This window comes from Siniperca chuatsi, linkage group LG17 (assembly GCF_020085105.1).
Source record: "Siniperca chuatsi isolate FFG_IHB_CAS linkage group LG17, ASM2008510v1, whole genome shotgun sequence".
Lineage (NCBI taxonomy): Eukaryota > Metazoa > Chordata > Actinopteri > Centrarchiformes > Sinipercidae > Siniperca > Siniperca chuatsi.
The window spans coordinates 18,018,365-18,037,811 of record NC_058058.1 but is presented as its reverse complement, the minus strand read 5'-3'; the positions used below and the strand labels follow the sequence as shown (position 1 = coordinate 18,037,811).

At 42.9% G+C, this 19,447-nt stretch overlaps 2 protein-coding genes and 2 long non-coding RNA genes across 10 annotated transcripts in view; 2 read left to right on the top strand and 2 right to left on the bottom strand.

Moving 5' to 3' along the window:
- Positions 1-13,590, top strand: part of hoxa3a (homeobox A3a) — a 30,779-nt gene extending 17,189 nt beyond the window's left edge. Inside the window, exons 4-8 of one of the 6 annotated variants that reach the window (XM_044171084.1) lie at positions 214-291; positions 409-438; positions 4,927-4,987; positions 8,736-9,315; positions 11,777-13,590. In XM_044171084.1, coding sequence (XP_044027019.1) covers positions 8,853-9,315; positions 11,777-12,561 — 1,248 coding nt within the window. In that variant the 5' untranslated portion in view covers positions 214-291; positions 409-438; positions 4,927-4,987; positions 8,736-8,852 and the 3' untranslated portion in view covers positions 12,562-13,590. Of the gene's footprint in view, positions 1-213; positions 292-408; positions 439-2,533; positions 2,707-2,740; positions 3,594-4,926; positions 4,988-6,416; positions 6,816-8,735; positions 9,316-11,776 lie in introns of those variants that run through there. The other 5 variants (XM_044171081.1, XM_044171087.1, XM_044171085.1 and 2 more) reach the window with 5 other exon arrangements.
- LOC122864066 lies at positions 1,298-2,515 on the bottom strand. The gene is made up of 2 exons (XR_006375142.1): positions 2,029-2,515; positions 1,298-1,920 (listed from the first exon to the last, which is right to left on the bottom strand). It is a non-coding gene; the product is annotated as an uncharacterized LOC122864066 (long non-coding RNA).
- Positions 13,374-15,705, bottom strand: LOC122864065. Its single transcript, XR_006375141.1, has 2 exons — positions 15,144-15,705; positions 13,374-13,999 (listed from the first exon to the last, which is right to left on the bottom strand). It is a non-coding gene; the product is annotated as an uncharacterized LOC122864065 (long non-coding RNA).
- Positions 15,706-15,724: 19 nt separating this feature from the next.
- On the top strand, positions 15,725-19,021 carry LOC122864055 (homeobox protein Hox-A2a). Of its 2 annotated transcripts, XM_044171093.1 has the most exons (3): positions 15,727-16,756; positions 17,135-17,336; positions 17,959-19,021. In XM_044171093.1, the coding sequence occupies exons 2-3, from the start codon at positions 17,246-17,248 to the stop codon at positions 18,681-18,683; spliced, it is 816 nt and encodes a 271-aa protein (XP_044027028.1). In that variant the 5' UTR covers positions 15,727-16,756; positions 17,135-17,245; the 3' UTR covers positions 18,684-19,021. The 2 variants fall into 2 exon arrangements, with proteins under 2 accessions (XP_044027026.1, XP_044027028.1); XM_044171091.1 differs by having other exon boundaries at positions 15,725-17,336.
- The last annotated feature ends 426 nt before the right edge of the window (positions 19,022-19,447 follow it).

Sequence of the window (19,447 nt, the reverse complement as noted above, 5' to 3'; positions counted from 1 at the left end):
CTGTTCAGAAGATGGCGTTGAGGCTGACTGGCACCGGTATTGCGCAGACTCCAAAAAGTCCAACTAGTTAAATTACAGATTTCATTTGATTCGCGAATAGAGGTCACTTCCAATGTACTGAAATTTTAATTCGCCCGTTCACGTGACTTGTTGAATAATGAATGCCCCAGGGTCAGAAATAGATCTGAAAATCTGCCTTATTTTCATTTGAAGTGATCCTCTGCAGGGTGCGAGTCAGATCTCTTCTCCCCTGACAAAACTCTGTCCGCTGGACACAGACCGTCATGACCTGTGAGTAGATTTGGCTGTTTTTCTCTTAAATTTTGTGGAGATCTTTAAAATTTTGTATAAAATATCCCGGAAGTTGTTTGTTTCCTGCCGCATTTAACATGATGTATTTTTTTCCAGATATACATTGCTGTAGAGTTTCTGAGCTTGGTAATATCACAACTTGCTTATTATTAAACTCAAATAATCATATTTCTTAATTTGATTGCAAAACAATTTAAAAGACTAAATACATTTATTACATAATATGTGTATGTATTTTGTGCTTCAACATAACGTATAAAACATACTTGATCACTGTATCATATTGGACAGCAGGTCTAATTTTCCATAACTTCTTAAATCTTCAAGCCACGAGAAATTAGGATGATAAAATTAAACCTTCACTTTTCCAATAAATGTTTTGAGACTAAATAATTTTGCAAATGTTAAAAATGAAGTTAAAAGATGTAGTATAGGCATTGCTGAAACTGGGAATGAAGTAATACAATCACTTAAAGTTGACATGAATAATACGAAGAAGCAACAGTCTGCATTTATGTTTGCAAAGTTCAGCTCAAAAATACTGTATGCCTTCAAAGATAGAACAAAGCTTAATTGCTGTTTGTATCTATTTTGACATTGGGAAGTATACTAATTGTTCTTTTGATTAATATATTCATTTCACTCTTGAATATACAAGAGTAAGTGTATTTAAACATCAGTAACAATGCAAAGGGCTTATCTGTTGTTTGAAAGAGCCTTTCAATGAGAATGAGCACAATAGTTAATTTGCACACAGGTTAAACATTAACCAAGTCCTTAGGGTGTGTGACAGTGTTTACAATAATAATAATAATAATAGTTTATTGTTGTTATTATTATTAATAGTATTAGTATTATTATTAATATTGTTATTGTTGGGCTATTTGCACTTACCTCCAAAATGTAACTGACAGCTATGGCACAAAAGCCTATTATGTGATCTGGGAACATTTTCAGTCATAATAAAGAGCCAATACGTTCAACATGAAAATTCAAATGGCTTTATTACAACCACCTTACGCAAACAATTACGCTGTCCTTGCCTGTCTGCATCCATGAGAGATGGCTCCAAGTCAGCTTAAGGCGTTGAGTTTCGCATTAGCCTTGATGTTGGTCGGTGTAAACCTCGCAGAAAGCGTTATCTTCGGCTGAGTGTATCGGTAACCCAAGCCTGGCTGTTAAGAGCTCCGAATGTCAACATTGTGGGAAGATATGGACGGCCGTCTGGCCAACATCCAGAGGTCTGCGCCTCCAACTCCTCTTCGCTGACAGTGATAAGGATTTGATTTGTGTAGATAACTCTGAAACATTTGTTTTATGCTAAAACTGTTGAGATTTAAAACATCATCAATCAGCTACTACTTTTGAGCAAAGGGCAAGACTGGAAAAAGTGCAACAAAAAGTGAAAAAAGTAAGCTACCAGCTCAGGGCCTTTGCTTTCTATCAAGGGGAGACCCTTTTTTGAACCCCCAAATAGCTTCCCACTCGACTCTCTATGTCTTTGCCCGGGTCAGGGAAAAGTTCAGGTGCGGTGGCGAGAGGCAACGTGGGATTAGGTTCCAGCGCACGGTCATGTCGAGCCATATAATCCTGGTGACACGTCCACATCTGTAATTGTAGAAAAACAAAGAGAGAACAAAATAACACATTACAGACACAAACATTCTGTTTGACAAAAGAGAAATAGTCTTCTTTTTATAATCATGCGTCCAAAACCTGCGCGTAAAACGTAATCTTTAATCCTGATCATTAATGTTCCTCCTCTTTTCTTCAGTTTTAAAAGCGTTGAAGGTGAATTAATAAGAGCTGGTCTGCTTCTGTTCCTGTCTTTAAAAGTTTACCGCTCAAGTTGTAGTTTGAGAAGACAAAGGCTGGTGTGGGAGTGGGATGCTGTCTATGTCCGCCCCGAATGATTAATAGTTGTGGTGGAATTTTTCCACGCCCGCTGCTCGGTGTTGACGGAAAACAAGCGCCAAACGGTGCCCAGAGGAGAGAAGCCTCTTCCGGGCTAGGACTTTTGGCAATACCTGGAGTAGCAAAATCCAGATATATTCCATGGCGCACGCATAACACGCTCTTTAGATAGGAATTAGTTTATATTACGGTGATTTTAGCAAACTACAGCAGGATTATGGTTTAGCCCGCACTTTTGCCATCATTAACCCCCCCCCCCCCAAAAAAAGCTTCAAAACGCTTCCTTTGAACAAACCTGTAATTTCACTCAGCTGGTCATAGGAAACGCGTAAACTCATGTAGGTCGAATGGGGGTCCATGTAGTGATCAGCGGGGTCGAGCAGCCACTCTTTGGTTACCTCACCTCCACTTTCCGCTCACTGCTGACTGACACGCACCCCTCACAACCACCAGGACGCACACCCTCCTTACGTAGGATAGGTAAATGTGTGACTTTTATTTTCAATTTGGCCAACAGCATGCAGGCTTTTGCTGATGGAGAACCAGAGGCTGACTAAGTGGTATTACAACTAAACTGTGGGACTGAGGACGGGGGGCGATATTGAGTAAAGCTCTCTACAGCCCTGGCTGTGTTGTAAAGAGAAAGAAGAGGCTTGCTGGACCGATGAGTAATCATTATGCCACCCTTAAATGGCATGTTGTAGGGAAAGCCCTCTCCATCTCACATAGTGCGAATTATCACGCTGCAGTGCAAAACGTTCTGGTTTTAGCCTGGCTCAGAGCTGTGGCTGCACTTGAGACTGATCATAATACAGCAGGATTAGCTCTCTCAGCCGCTAACAGGCACCAAATATATGGCACTTTAAAACTGACAGAACAGTCTTTCCCTCTGAATGGGCGACACGTGGAAAAGCTGCTTCTCTGTGAGAGACTTGCTCCTCTGCCAGATACATTGCAGTGTCACATACCCTTCTTTTTTTTCTCCCTCCAAACTGATCCGTTTCTCCTCAGGGGCAATGACTGCCTCCATTAATGATTCACGGGCTCAAATAAAAGGGATTTAAGTTGACGTTGCGTCACGTGAGCGGGGCGCATAATACTGCGCGATGTTATGGCACGGGGAAGAAAACCGGAGCCCCGGTCTGGCCATATGATGCTGATTATATGCGGGTTACCCCCACTTTCCGTGAGGGGAGTCCGGGCTTTGTAGTTTGTTTATCGAGGGGAGAAAAAGAAAAAGAGAGGCAGACTGTAAGAGAGAGGATCCCGGATTTGTGGATGTATTATACTGCTGTCACGGACGGATATGTTTTTCCACGCGGACAGAGTCAGAGCCCGAGCTTTGGGAGGATGGATTTTATTTTGAGGTATTTCCGCCGATTGTTCATTACTGTCGTGAGTTATTGCTGCGCGAGGCAGAGGTCAGTAAAAAATGGTCCAGGGTTTCTGCAGGGCGAGAAAATAGACAGGTACCACGAAGCTATTGATATTCATATCTGTTAATATCTCAGATTCATCATATCCAATCAAGCGAAACACAAAAAGGCCCACAGAATTTACTCACAACATATATGGGTAACCATTTAGGGATTTATCTGGGCCATTAATATTCAGGCATTGTTCAATTATATGCTTTCTGAGCTAAACATTACATTACAGCCATTATTTGTTTCAGTGTTAACTTAGAATAGATGCAGCAAAGAATGAAATGTCTGTTTCAATCACATCTTTAATAGCACGAGCAGCCATTCAGAGAAATAGGCCTGCACAAGCGTTTGTAAATAAAGCGGCCATTTAAATATCGGCTTCCAAGAAAAAACCCAAACAGAGCTCGCAGCCGGTCCAAGGTGCAACCGGTCCTATAAAATAAAACAGCTTGTGTCTTTACGTGGGGTTTTTGTGCGTAAATGATGGATCAAGATGAGCTCCATAAAAAAGTAGGGGAAAGCGGTGGGGTTGTGTCGCTCCGCCAGGGAAACGAGGATATAATGGAAGACGGAGTGCCATCCAGGACGGCGCGGCCGCGCTGAGGTCACGGCGCTTCTGCTTGATTTATGGGCGCGGGGACTTGGGGAAGATGTTGCGCGAGAGCTAATGACCATTCGATCCGTTTGTGGAGAAAATGCTTACCGGCCAGCAAGGAAACAACAAACACGTTATTTGCATAGATCCATTTTGATGTTATTAGGGATATTACGCTGATAGGCAGCAATGTGTCGTTGTGATCTTGTTTTTGTCCGGGTAGAATCTTTGCACTTTGGCAGTCTGTTTATTCGTTTTTCATGGTCTTGTGTTTCCTATGAATGAATATATTTGGGTTGATATTTTGTTGCAAAATGTTGAAAGGAATCCATATTTTTTGGTTCCCTGAAGCTGTCAAGATATTCATTCTTTAACACGTAGACTTGGAGCCTGCTGTTAGATCTAAACATTTGACCCAAATAATTATCTTGAAAATATTTGCATCGAATTTTACTGGATTTGGGTTAGCCCGTAGCCAGATGTTTCTTTTTTGCGCCATTTTAAAATAAGGCCTAAACAATTACGCATAATAACAATAAACGTATTTATAATCAGATTTTCTAACTAAATAGGGAGCGCCTATTCGAAAATAAAATTCACACAAAAATATTTTACAGAACACGTTAAAAGGTTGTATTGTCTTCTGAGAAATTCAAAATATTTGTTTATTCATTGCAGAAATCCAGCCAAGTAAATTCAGGCCATCGTACGGTCTCCGAGACACCTTGAACTGCCTTCGGTGAGTCCATATATCTTTATTGATTTGTGTTATGAATGCTTGATGGTGATATCCTTATTCAATTTCTAATAAGTACCACACACGCCCACCAAAGCCCTAGCAGGGATAGAGAAGTAGCTTATGGCTTGTATATTTCCATGTAGCAGCAATATGACCAGCCCGAGAGCAATAATTCCTTCTCTTCCACTTGTCTTTGTGGTGTAATTTGTCACTATAAAAGTGACGAGGGGAATCGCAGCTCTTGGAGCGGTGCCTCACTCCTTTCAAAAACTACTTTCTGTGAAAGCCATCTGCGTGTAGCTGCTATAGTTTACTGCAGTGAAGTTTTAAAAATGTTTTTTTTTTCATCAACATTTCAGATTCTTCCCCCCAACACACATTGCTTTACGACCACCACCTCACTGACATTTAACCCTCTGCTCAGGACCAAATTAAAGAGAGAGACGAATCAGCATTTTAGCACAACACAAAGAAGTAAATAATTATACAATGTGACTACTCTGGTTTGGAAAAGAAAAAGCCGAGTTGGCTAAAAAAAATCCTCACGCATGAATTTTTATCCCACTCACCCTCCCACGCCGTCCGTGTGTTCTACGTTTTTAATTGTGTCATTGAATTTTGTCCCAGAGCCTGAAACCAGCAGAGAAGCTGCAGCTCTGGACGTGTTTACAGCCCTGGGAAACTGAGAGGACATAAATCTCATCATAAATTTTTTTTCTCCAGTCTTTCATTTGGCTGCAAAAGGCAGCATTACCATGCAGAGGGATTCCCCCTGCTGCCGGCTCTCTTCTCCCCTGCTCCTCGCCGCATGTCCTCCGCTTTGCCTTTTGGTGATGAAACTTCTTCCCATTTTTCACACCCTGCTCCCCGGTGGGATTTTCCCTTGATATACATCGAACACGGCTTTGATCTGAAGTTGCTGTGCTTTCTAATCTTAAAAACAAAAATTGTGTTGTATTCTACATACAAGAAGCCATGCAGCCAGTGGAATACCTGGCGCTGAAATGAAAACAAATTGCGCGTCCTTGTGCCAAAAGATTGAGGATCATATGCAAAAATGCGGGTTAATGATTAAGCCGTGGATAGAAGCCCTTTATGTCCCGTGGAAATGGAAATGCAGCATGGTCAGCGGCTGATTATTCCTTTGTATTCTCCCCCTCTCTCCAGCATCTCATCCACTGGGCTCATAATTCCACTGCAGGTCGTGGAATAAATAATAAAAATATTTAAAACACTTTAAGGATGGACTCCAATGCTATTTGTAACGATGTATTATTTTTTCTAGACACACTACCTCATTTGGTTGGGGGAGGAGGAGAGGCAGCCACTTGATTTGAACTGGCTTTCCAAGGCGCTACTTATTTGCATAATTTTTTTTGGTCTATGGTGACGCTCTGGTTCGGGGCAGTTCACTGGTGTCTGCATGGTACTGGTGAAGGATCACACAGTCCAGCATAGCCTTGGCCGAGTTTAATATTGCTATGAAGCCCTGGCCATTGCTCTATAGCATGACGATAAATTCCATCTTGAGGCCAGATAACTCTTATCTCGCTGACCCCACTGCTCACGACTGCTTTCGTAATCTCGGTTTACCCATCCAAGTCGAGTAGGGAAAAAAAAGGCAAGAAAGGAAAAGGGTTTCTCTCGGCTCTTCCCTTTTTTTGTTGTGGCTACTAATGCCTGGTGTATGGCAGGGCGCATTCTGCTGCTGCTGCTTCAGCCAGCCAGCCCTGCCTTTAAACTTTTCTCTGGATTACTGCTTTGATCGATTTCGTCGCTGAATGAGAAAATATCGCTTGGTGCTCTGCATTCGTCGTCAGAGGAAAAGGTAAGCAGGCCAGAAATAGGCTCCCTCGGTTGTAAATGGCGGAGTTTGTGTGTCGCGCGGTGATTTATCACCGTATGACTTAGATCTCGGTTCAGGAAGAGTTCACACACACAGTCAGGCAGCCAGATTTCTCTAACGTGGAGCAGGCGGCTCGTAGAGAAGCTCAAGTCGATCATTTGTCTCTCTTTCTGTGCCATTTATGACTATCGCAATGGCTCGCCTGGAGATATTCACCACAATGCTTTCTGATATCTTTTCCAGGTCATCGTGAGTGCAGATATAGTGAAGACACCTTCTTTCACTCTGCGGTTTAGCTGCGTTGAGGGCAAGCTCAGGGCTCATTTTATACTGATTTGCTTCTTGTTATGCACGGCTGCACAAACCCAGAGCTGTTCGACATTTTCCTTTAAATTCTTTGTGCTCATTTTATGAAAAGGCATCGTAGTTCTGTGTCTGCTCCGTGACTATACTATACCTATAGATTGTGAAATAAACAAGGAATATTTTATTGCATCGTTATAGGGATCACATTTACTGTCAGACACACAACACCTATCAGTTTCAGCAGTTAGAATTTGAAGTTGCAATCAACTAATTTTGATTTCATTTAGTTTTTATTAATTTTATTTAGTTTCCAAATGATCTGCTCCCTTGATTGGGGCGACTACAATGTTTAAATCTAGAGTGCAGACAAAAGAACTGCATGATTTCAAAACCAAGTAGCCTAGATGAATAGGGCGGGTTTAAATGTATATGTATTGAAAATGATTGACTTTTATTTAAAAGTATTGCATATTGTTATTATTAATAATAATAATATATTATTATTATTATTATTATTATTATTATTATTATTATTATTATGCATTGCGCTTTGCAATTTTTAATGACAATGGTTAAAACACAGGGACACAGCTATTTCATAGTAATGGTACATTATAAAAGATTTCCCCAAAATGACCCTTGGATCTGTGTTTATTATGATTAATAGTTTACTCAGTAATCTTTTAGAGGCTGGCCCCATGGTTACCTGCATGAATCATGGTGGTTTAGCAGCAGGCTCTAGCTGTGCCATCCCTGGTTTCTGTCCGCCTGAGTACCGGGCTTTCCTACTCACCGGGCCGCTCATTCCGAGCAGGCCGTCCAGGCCCACTGACCCCCATATATCACCGCGACGGGCCGCCGCGCAGACAGCACCGACATCAGCCATTATTATGGGCCTGCAAGGAAAAGTTCACCCTGTGGTCATGGAGATGCACGGATGCCCGCCCGGTTTTTCAGGTTTCCTCGTGGCCCTTCTATTTATCTTGCAGCATGCAAAGAACAGAATGCGGTTGTTTATGCTTTGCGCCAGGGGGCCGGGGAAACACAGCGCATTGAGGTCGATCCTGTTACTCAAGAAATTTTTTACGAACAGTGAAAAAACAAAATGGATGAAATGTTTGTGGTACATAAGGAATATTTTCAGCTGCTACATAGGACATTAGATATACTGTTGACAGCCCTGTTGGTAGAATAACAATATAACAGAAATATTATTTTCCTGTGTGGTAAACCGCTAATAAGTTTTTCCTACAGCACCCTTTTTCCCTACACCATTTTCTGTGAACTGTAACTATATTTCATTGTTAATAGGCTCAGAGGTTTAAAATGTCATGCAGTTTCTTGTTAGGTCCTAAAATTGATTTGGCAATCTGAAATGTTTTTGAAAAGGTTTTTGTTTTGATGTGGTTTGGCACAGATGCTAATACAAGGTTAGTGCGTGCCTTTGTGCCCTGTGTAAGCCATAAGGTAAACGGTAATAGTCTGCAGAACTGTTGGCCCTATCTTGCTTCCATAGTCTCCAGTGTCAGGCCTGTATTGAAAAGTAAGATGGATCGCCACCATTTCTTCTCCTCACAGTGCTTCTTGTAACCCTAGGTTCACCCGAGGAGGCCATTGGCGGAGAGGCGTCACGTGACCACGGGGTGCCAATGTTATTCTACAAGGGTGTCAAGACCCTGTCAGTTTCTGAAATAAATATTGGGAAACGGCGAGATGCAAAAGGCAACCTACTACGACAGCTCCGCAATTTACAGTGGCTACCCATATCAAAGCGCAAATGGCTTCAGTTATGATGCCAATCAGGTCCAATATCCCCGGGCCTCTCATGTGGAAAGTGAGTACCATCGACCTGCCTGCTCCCTGCAGACTCCTGACGGCTCCGTGGCTCTGCAGAAGCCGGGGGAGATGGCTGAGAGCTGCGACAGGACCACAGCCATTCAGGCGGCGCAGTCTAAGGTTCATCCCGAAAGCAATCAACCGCAGGTGCCGGTGTCAGGCCCACCCCCTCCCTCACAATCCCCAGGTGCTATCAGCCAAAACACAAGCAACGGGTCCAACCAGCCCAGTGCCAAGAACGGCTCCCCGACCTCCACTGGTCGCAGCAAACAGATCTTCCCCTGGATGAAGGAGTCCCGTCAGAACACCAAGCAGAAACCCACCAGTAGCTCCAGTTCAGGTACTTCCAACCTAAACACTGCTGCTGCCGACACACACACACACACACACACACACACACACACACACACACACATAACTTGATAGCCTCTGACCAGAAAGTTACATAAGTTTTGTTGAGGGAGGACGCAATACATAGAGGGTGTGGGTGGGTGGTAAGGTAAGAGGTTAGGAGAAAGGGGGGCCAACCTCAACAGGACAATATCCCTGTGAAGGTTATAATGTTCATTTCTTTCTGTGCCAGTGTCAGAGAGGTGTTTACTCTAGAACTTTTAAATCAGTGGTTTGTGTTATCATATTGCATTATATGTTTATATCGTGCTCTGGGGGATCCTAAAGTTATTCAGGAACTACAGCCAAAAAAATGACCACAGAGTATAGGCGAATCAAGTAAGAGTATATGTACAAGTGTTACTTTTATTGGATCCACATCCTGCAATGATTTAGTTACATCTTCCTGAAAATTCTCCAAAATGATACCCCAAACAGTATATACTATAAATATACTATACGGTTGTAGACTGTAGAAGAAATGTGTGCCTCAACATTGGAAGTAGATCCCACCATTTGTTGTGCCTGTGCCCTGAAGCTGACCTGTCCCTACTGTAAACACGCATCTCCACTGATCACATAATGTTCCCGGAGAGACAACAAACAAACACGCACAACAGTTGTTTCAGTTTGTCCTGCTGTTTTGATTAGAGGGAAACTTGGTGGGTGAGAGTAGGGGGTTTGTGTTTGGGGGTGTTTATTTACATAGAGCCAACCTATAAATTCAGAAATGCTTATCTTCCCACGACCTTCTTATTTTGTAAATGTGGGTGATACTTCAATTACAGTACAGGTAGTTTTCGACAGGAAGAAATAAAACAGGCAAAGTGGTGTGGCTTCATTTTTATTTGTGTTCGGGAAGGTGTTTTCGTTGGTTTTTAACAACCAGTAAAGGTGCGAACCTTCCTACCCAGATCCTGCTGTTTTGATGAGAGGAAAACTTTGTGGGTCAGGGTGGGGAGTTTGGGTTTTCAGGGGCTTTATTTTACATAGACCAAAACTTAAAAATCAAGAGATACTCATCTTCCAATGATATTATTTTTTGTAAATGCAGTGGGTTAATTTTCTAATTAAGTTATGGGTAGTCTAAAATGCAAAGCAGTTTGGCGCCCACTTTTTTACGCACGCTTTACGCACATACACAAGCCAGATCCTGCGTTTTTGATTAGAGTAAAACTGGGGTGGGTCAGGGTGGGGGGGTGGGGGGGGGGTGGGGGTTGGCTCTATGTAAATAAACACCCCCAATCAAAAAATTCAGAGATGCTCACCTTCCTATGGCCCTCTCATTTTGGAATGTATGGGTCATTTTCTAATTAAGTTATAGTGTATGTACTCTTCTGCAGCGAGAGTTTAAATTACAAAGAAGCGTGTCGGCCTTCATTGTGATTTATGTTTGGGACGATGTTGTCATTAGTTTTTACAACACGTTGTGGTGCTAACATTTATGAACAGCCTTTTACGCACGTACGACAGACAGATAACAATAATCCTGCACTTAACACACGTTTCCCCAAATCAGTCTCTTTTATAAATTAAGCTAACTAGCGTTTTAAAAATAAATTTATAAATAATCATACAATAATAATCGTTATCAAGTGATTGCTCTACATACAGGGGTATTCCTGCTATTCCCCGTGTTATCTTCTCTTTCATCTCTGTGATAACCTAATGGATCAGGTTATATCATGCTGCATTCCGTTTGCTCCAGGTTTGGGCGACAGGTAGTGAAATTTAGTCTTGGCCGCCTGCCACAGTGGTAAGTAGACCATCACCTTGCTATTCTGCATCCAAGCCCCAGCCTCTTAGAAGGGGATGCTTATCAGTGAAGGCAAGGCGAGCTGCTTTATACACTCTGAGGAATACATAATGCTTGTGTTTGCATTACGCCTGTGACTACGGGGAAGATGAGGGTCAAAATGTTTTAGTAGGAAATCTGAGGTTACCTAGTTCCATATCAGATATTGACCTACTCTTCTCCAGTTACATTTTTCCCCCCGTTGTAGTTAATGTAGCGTGCACACAGGCACAGTGTCCATACATTGATTGTTAATTGTCTTATGGAGCCCTCGTGATAACCCTTGCGCTTTGCAGTCGGGAGCAGATTTATCAAAAATGTTGTGATGTTTGCAACACATAAACGTGCAGTGAAGAGGAGAGAGAGAAAGAGTCGATGATAAAACCTCTATTTAAGTAGTGGAGCAGGGCATATTTATCTAGTAAACTGTTTGCTCACCATCCCCACCCCCTCATGATGGTTGAAAGTTCTGTTATCAGCTGTGTGCGTGTTATCACATGGTTTTGCTTTCACTCTCACTCTCCTGTCTCTGCACCTCTCTCTCTCTGCCTGCCTGCCTGCCTGCCTGCCTGTAATGGATTACTGATTGACATCCTCCTCTCTTCCTCCCTGACAGTGGAGAGTTGCCCCGGAGACAAGAGTCCACCGGGGTCAGCAGCATCGAAGAGGGCCCGGACAGCCTACACCAGCGCCCAGCTTGTCGAGCTGGAGAAGGAGTTCCACTTTAACCGGTACCTCTGCAGACCCCGGAGGGTGGAGATGGCCAACCTGCTCAACCTCACCGAGAGACAGATCAAAATCTGGTTCCAGAACCGCAGGATGAAATACAAGAAGGATCAGAAAGGCGTCGGAATGATGCCTTCCCCTGGCGGACAGTCCCCCCGGAGTCCCGTGGGCCCGGGCTCCGGTGGTGGTGGCGGTGGAGGATACCTCAACTCTATGCATTCTCTTGTAAACAGTGTATCTTATGATTCCCAGTCGCCGACGTCTTACAATAAACCTCATCAGAATGCATACGGTATGGCCACGTCATATCCCCCTCCTTTGAACAGCTCCCTCAACAACCTCCCGCCCTCCCAGAAGAGGTATCCCGGGACCGACTCGGCCACGCCCGAGTATGACGCGCATCCTCTCCAAGGCAATGGCAACTACGGGACGCACATGCAGGGCAGCCCCGTTTATGTCGGCGGAGGTTACATCGACTCAATGCCCAATACTGGGACCTCCGTTTTCGGTCTGACCCACCTCCCGCCCCCCGCAAACATGGACTACAATGGAGCAATCACAATGGGCAACAGTCAGCATCACGGAGTGTGTGATCCAACACCGACGTACACAGACCTAACGTCGCACTACTCTCAGGGAAGAATCCAGGAAGCGCCCAAACTGACGCATCTGTAGCGGTGGCGCTGCCCGGATCACTCCGCCCATTGTCTTATCCACCTCCAGACACATTACTGCTTTGTTTCTGCGCCTCCTCAAGGCTTCCACCTTCTCTCTGCTTTTGTTTAGGTTTTCTATAGTTTGATGTGCGAAGTAGCGTAGGATAAATAATCACGACTTTCTTGTATTTTTCTCTATTTGCTCGTGTCATTGTCTCACAAAGACCTGGGCTGTAGGACGTCTAGAGCGGGGGGGAGGGGAGGGGGGCACACTATATGCATAGGCCTATTTAATCTTTTTTTAAAATCTTGTTTTAAACTCGAAACTCAAACAGGGTATTATGAACATATGTTATTCATTTTAATGTGAATTTGTCCGTCTTTTATTTATCCGCAGTTGAAGAATTGTGTTTTGCATTTTGTTGCACTTGTGAAAGGATCCTTCAAGAGCCACGAGTTGGGATTATGAGGAAAATACATTTTCAAAAACAAGGGTCATGAGCTTACACGCAACCTCCCTTGCTTGTGTTGTTCTATTGGACTTTCTAATGTTATTTATTTTGTAAGGTGTAAAGATACAGGAGTCCTTTAGTATTATTTGACACCTCTGCGATCTTTGTGTGGGGAGAAGGTTGGTGGAAAATGACGCCTCGGCCCTTTTCCAGCCCATACATGTAGTCTGCATAAGCTCCTCAGCAGCAGCAACAGCAGCAGCAGCACACCATGTTGCTATTATAGGCTATGTTTCCATTTTTTCTTCTTTGGGGAGGTGTTTCCTTTTCTCAGCGAATGTAAAATCAATCCGTCATGCAATAAGGGTGGAAAGAAGGACACACTTTAACAGTTTCTTTATTGAAGAAAAGAAACAGACATCATCAATGTTTTTTTTTTCGATGGCATACATTCCATGCTGCTCCAGTTCGAAGAAAAAAAAAATAAAAGAATTGAAATATAATTGCAGCAAACCTTGTAGTTTTAATTTAGACACATGAGAAGCATTTCACAATTAAATTCAAGACCGTTTCCTAAATAAAAATGTCCAAATATATTTCTACTTTTGCAATTATTACATTTTATTATTGTTGTTACATATTTCATGACGGTGTAGAATTGTGGAGGTGATAATACAAAAGAAAAAAAATACATGTTTAGACAAATGGAGATATAATAGAAGGCCAATACAATAAAATGTTAGTAGTTAAATAATAAACCATGGGTGATAATTAGAAAATCTCTATATTTGTATAATATTTATGCATACAAAATAATGTGAAACCAGCGGTCATATTTAATATTCAATAACATAAAGGGATAAAGTCAAATACTGAATAAATGCTACTCTCTCCTCCTCTTGATTCGACGTGGAAAAAAACTCTCGGGTGGCCTTCTCCCCTCTTCTCATCTGCGTGGGCACATCCATAATAATAAAAATGTCACCCGGGCCCTTCATGGAGATTCTGCAAGAAAACAACAAGCCAAATGAGAAATCGTTTCAAAAATAATTCCCTGATATGTTCAGTCAGTCAAATGCGGTCAGAGTAGGATACAGACTGAACTAGAATCGTAACGGGGCTTATTTGTCTCATTAGTCTACAGATTTGCAGATGCCAGTACAACACGAAATGCCTCGGTTATGTGGATGGTTACAGCAAAGCAAATTATCAGTGCAAAGCTGAAAAACGGCAGTGTATTCCTCTGTGTGTATTTTGTTAAAATGAAGGGTCTGCATAGAAATTATTATTATTTAAATTTGAATGTCTTTTAATAGTTTGCAGTAATTTCCTAGCATTCTAAAAATACAACACATGCACACATGGAGCTAAAATACTTGTACTGTTTTGTGAAGCTGTAATTTTTCAGGAAAAAATGCAGAGCTCTTTTTAGCATGCGCAAAGACGTCGATACTTTTTTCATCAAATTACCAAAACCTTTTTGTACCATGTTTACTCTTTGTGATTATCTTATACCTTTGTGCAGCTGCAGTATTATTTGCTGTCACTGATTTTGCACCAAGAAATCATTTTCAGCCTAATGATTGATATAAGAGGGCATGAACATTACTAGCCCTGACATATGGTTAGCAGGGAAACCTAGAACAATTGAACCATGGTGTGTCACAGTAAAAAAAAAAAAAAAAGCTGATGCACTGAGTATTTCTGCATCCAACAGACACACACGCACACTGCGAGAGACACGCGCACACATGCACACGCCTACACAGCAAGACACTGATTTGACCCATATGCGCCATACGCAGGTAGCACATAAATAACGTTTAAACTGTAACAGAAGATTTGTATTTCTTTCATTGCATTTCCATCCGTGGGAAAGTGGTCCTAAATCAATCCTGCTGTAAAGACAAGTGTGTAGGACAGGCTGGGGTCCACTAAATACCGCCACCCACTCCTTTCCTTGCACACAAAGCCTGTGCGTAATTCCAAAAAAGCCATCCATCTCTTCCCCTAGCAACTCCTTCACCACAAGGTCTGGTCTCCTCACGAACCTGCAAGTCTACCAAAACGACAAATACTGCTCGTTGTGTAAATGCATTCACAATTCAAGGATAAAAGCCAGGTGGAGAGGTTGCTTCGTCCTACTCACCGTTGACTCGTTACCTCCCTCCTCAAAAAGGAAATGGTCGCATCTTGTCTAGCTGGATTCTTATTTATCTTTCAAAAGATCCCTCCAGCGACAGCCTGGCTATAACTGCGAGCAGAAACTGGTTCTAATCTGAGTGGCCAGTGTTTCTCGCCGCTTCCTGGCTGCATTTGATCCGGGGGAGAGTTAGAAGCCTTAAATGTGTTGTGAGGGCACCGAGCTGTCAGACCTTTTGGCGAGTAAGATTGATCGCGTGCAGGCTTCCAGGACTCTTTGTTTGGTATATAAGCAACAAACTGAGAGAGGCCTACCACTTCTCTTCTTCCTCTCTCTTACTCACTAAGCCATCATTTTTTTTTTTTTGGAATGAAAATACAACATGTACTGCTTGACGAAAAACATCCCAATTGTGGCTTTCACAGGCTATTCTGGAAGGGCTATAAAACCAAACACTGCGGGGAAGAGCCATTCAATAACACTCCCATCTACATAATAACGCTGCAAATGGATTCGTTGTAAATGGTCGATTGTGAACGTGTTGGTGTTTGCTTCATTGTAATTTCAGGTATTGATAATGGAAATACAGTGCAGCATTGTAGCTACTGTCCTCCCAGTAAAGCCTGGTCTCGCCTTGTGCTTTTCCACTCTTAACAAGGATATGAAGCCATTCTAAATATTGGGATAGTATTTAAAATAAGCTAACAATTATGACAGCTTTTGGATTAACAATTAACAACAACAAAAGATTAACAATCACAAAAGAGAGCCTGTGTGTTTAACCTAGTGTTTGTGGGTATGGTCACGAACACGCACGCGCATGACCTCGTTATAAAATCGAGCTATTGTGGAATAAACGAAAAACTTATATGCTTTAATATATCTATAGAGGCCGCATAAATAGCCTATAATAAAACAATATTTGTGAGTGCGAACGCATACATGCGTGTGTATCTCTTTACAAGTTCTGCATCTGTAAATGTTAAACAGCTGTTTTGGGATGAAGTGGTTTGAAGGTGTCATATCCGTCAGCATTAACTTAATGGATGGGCTTTTTATTGCAACACATGTCAATGGATGCACTGCATATTTCATTATTATGCATCTTTGAAGAATCACATCTACTCTGGAGTCCACACTCACTCACTGAACAGACTGGATAGTTGGGGTTTGTTTCTGTCGAGAAGTCTCAATATCAGTTTTTGGGGTATGTTTTTTTTTCACCTCAGAAGCCAGACTCTTGCCTATATGAATAGCTACTGGCATGAAATGTGAGTGTGTGTGTCTGTGTGTGTGTGTGTGTGTGTGTGTGTGTGTGTGTGGTGGGGCGTTCTCGACTGACATCCTCAAACAATACGAGAAAGAGGAGTGCACGAATCCGCGCACCCTAGGCTGGGCTCCTTCCCTGTAATAGTGAGCGTCAGCCATTCTTAAAAAACACATTTTGTAGCCTAGTGGACTGGACTGGAGGGGCAAGAGGAGGATAAACTGAGCGGACAAAGATGTAAATAAAAACAGTCGTCCCCCAGCTGAGCGAGGCGTTCTTCATCAGAGTTTTTGGATCAATCAGGCAGACAGTGGCTTCTTTTGATTAAACCCCAAATTGTCATTGGGCAGAGGTAATCATGTGACAGGCAATTCGGTCCAATTTCAACCTTGTCTCCATGAATTCAATAGTTTAATAGTAGCTCGGTCCCCATACGGCCGTAATCAGTGAAATAGAAAAAAACACCACCAGGAGATTTTTTTAATGATTTTTTCTTTCTCGTTCTCACTGAGCCGCAACATTTATAAAAATACGCGTGCAAACTTTCCTCGGCTCTCAGGGAGCGGAGATGAATTACGAATTCGAGCGAGAGAGCGGTTTTATCAATAGTCAGCCGTCGCTTGCTGAGTGCCTGACATCTTTCCCCCCTGTCGCTGATTCATTTCAAAGTTCATCAATCAAGAGCTCGACGCTTTCACGCCCGACACTGATTCCTCCTCCCTTTGAGCAGACCATTCCCAGCCTGAATCCGGGCAGCCATCCGCGGCACGGCCGGCCCAGACACAGCCCCGACGGATGCAGCCCGCTGCCCACAGCCTCCTTACCCCCGGAGTACCCCTGGATGCGGGAGAAGAAAGCCTCCAAGAGGAACCACCTGCCGACCTCCACCGCTACTACCATCTCCAATGGACCTGTGTGCTTCTCTCCGAAAGGTGGGTGATTTCAAAACAGAGCTCTTACTGCAAAAGTGTTTACTATCTGTTGCTAAACTGGAGCTCAGCACAGAGGCCTTTCTTTAAAAAAAAAACCCCAAACAAAAAACAACCCAAATAGGCTGAAGGCGTTTTATTCTGAGAGAGTCGTGGTTATTGCTGTGTTGTGTTGGTGTATGGAGCAAGAACAAAAAAGTTTGGGTAAAGTTTGGTGATGTAAGATGATTTATTCCCCTAGCCTTAGAGTTTTGATGTGTGACAGTAATGAAGAGTGATGGAGTGCCGTTGCCGAGGAGGGCAGCTGGAGCATTCATTAGTATCCCACACCAGCCTGGACCTCACTGCTTTTATAGTGCACTGTGTTTGCTTCACATTCTGCTGGACGTTATTTTATGTGTAAAACAATCTGATGAGTATCTTTATGCTGTAATGATTTTTGGATAAACGGTTTACAGGCTATAAGCTTGGGTCAGTAGCTCCAGCGGCCATTTTGCTGCAGCGTGTTGTCAGCCACTCTCTGGTGGTTTGCGATAGCCATAATGTTAGATTCAGGGGCAGCGGGGTTATGTAACTGTTGTGTCCTGCGTTTTAATCCCACGCTACCGTGATGCTTATTTTCCAGGCTCGCCTGAGATTGTGGAGAGTGCTGGGGGAGGAGGGGGCTCCCGTCGGCTGAGGACAGCGTACACCAACACACAGCTGCTGGAGCTGGAGAAGGAGTTCCACTTCAACAAGTATCTGTGCCGGCCGAGGAGGGTGGAAATAGCGGCCCTGCTGGACCTGACCGAGAGGCAAGTCAAAGTCTGGTTCCAAAACCGGCGCATGAAGCACAAGCGGCAGACCCAGAGTAAGGAGAACCACAACGGGGAGGGGAAAGGGCCGGGCGCCGAGGACGGCATCCACAGCGACGAGGAGGACGAGGGCCCCCTGTACGAGCGGAGCGGGGCCCTGCTGGAGAGAGATACCTGCTCTTTTCAGAACAACTCTCTTAGCTCCACGCAGCAGCTCCACAATGGCGAGTCCATGGGCTTTGCTGCTGCGCCGCTGAACAGCAATGACAAAAATCTGAAACATTTCCCCAACCCGTCACCCACTGTTCCGGGCTGCATGTCAACAATGGGCCCAGGCTCGGCATCTGGCCCGGACAATGGCGACAGTCCCCCGGCCCTGGATGTTTCTATACACGATTTTCAACCTTTCTCCTCGGATTCCTGCCTACAGCTCTCCGATGCAGCCTCGCCGAGCTTGTCAGAGTCTCTGGACAGCCCCGTGGACATTTCTACGGACAGTTTCTATTTTTTCTCGGAGTCCCTAACTACAATCGACCTGCAGCATCTGAACTATTAACTGAAATCAATCACAATAACTTTTTGGGGGAGGACAATAAATATCAGGCTACGATGGTATTAACTCTAATGTTATTTGTATATTCGGCACATTTACTCTGTTGATATTTGACTTGACGATTAACACAAGGTAAGGATGAAATGAAATCACTGAAATAGCTCTACTCAAACGTGACTTGTAATTACCATAACAAACTGATCTATTGGAATGGAAATTATGAGTGTATGTGAATAATTATACAATATTAGGCCTATGGAACCTGGACGTTTTTATTTTTGTATAGCTTCCAATGTCTTGGATATTTTTGTTAGAATACAATTAACTTGCTACAATCCTTTTCTCTGGTGTTTTGAGTCGTTTCTTTTTCTATTTGTGCTTGAACTATTCATGTAGAAATCATGCAAAATAAAATAAGTAGTGCATAGAAAGATAGAGACGTTATGCAAATTTAACAACAGGTTGGCAAGTATATAAATAGTCTAGTCCGCCTTGAGTTGTGAAGGCACACACGTCTGAATTTTACTTTTATTGTAGAGTTTAATTTCAACATTGGATCGGATTGTTTTGAAATAGTTCACTGAAACATCAGAAGTCTGTCTTTTTGCAAATGAATGCAAAGGCAGTCCATTTTTTTATTTTAAACTTTTTTGAAGTAGTAAAATTGCTTTTAAATATCTGCAAATTAGCAGTTTATTAACAAATTATTGATGCCAAATAGTAGCATTTGTTATGCTGAAATTACTTCAGATTTTTACACAGAAATG

Excerpts from the sequence above, each read along its gene's own strand:
- LOC122864055 (XM_044171091.1), top strand. The coding sequence starts at position 16,973 with ATGAATTACGAATTCGAGCGAGAGAGCGGTTTTATCAATAGTCAGCCG. Across the intron at positions 17,337-17,958 it reads TGTGTGCTTCTCTCCGAAAG|GCTCGCCTGAGATTGTGGAG; the intron begins GTGGGTGATTTC and ends CTTATTTTCCAG.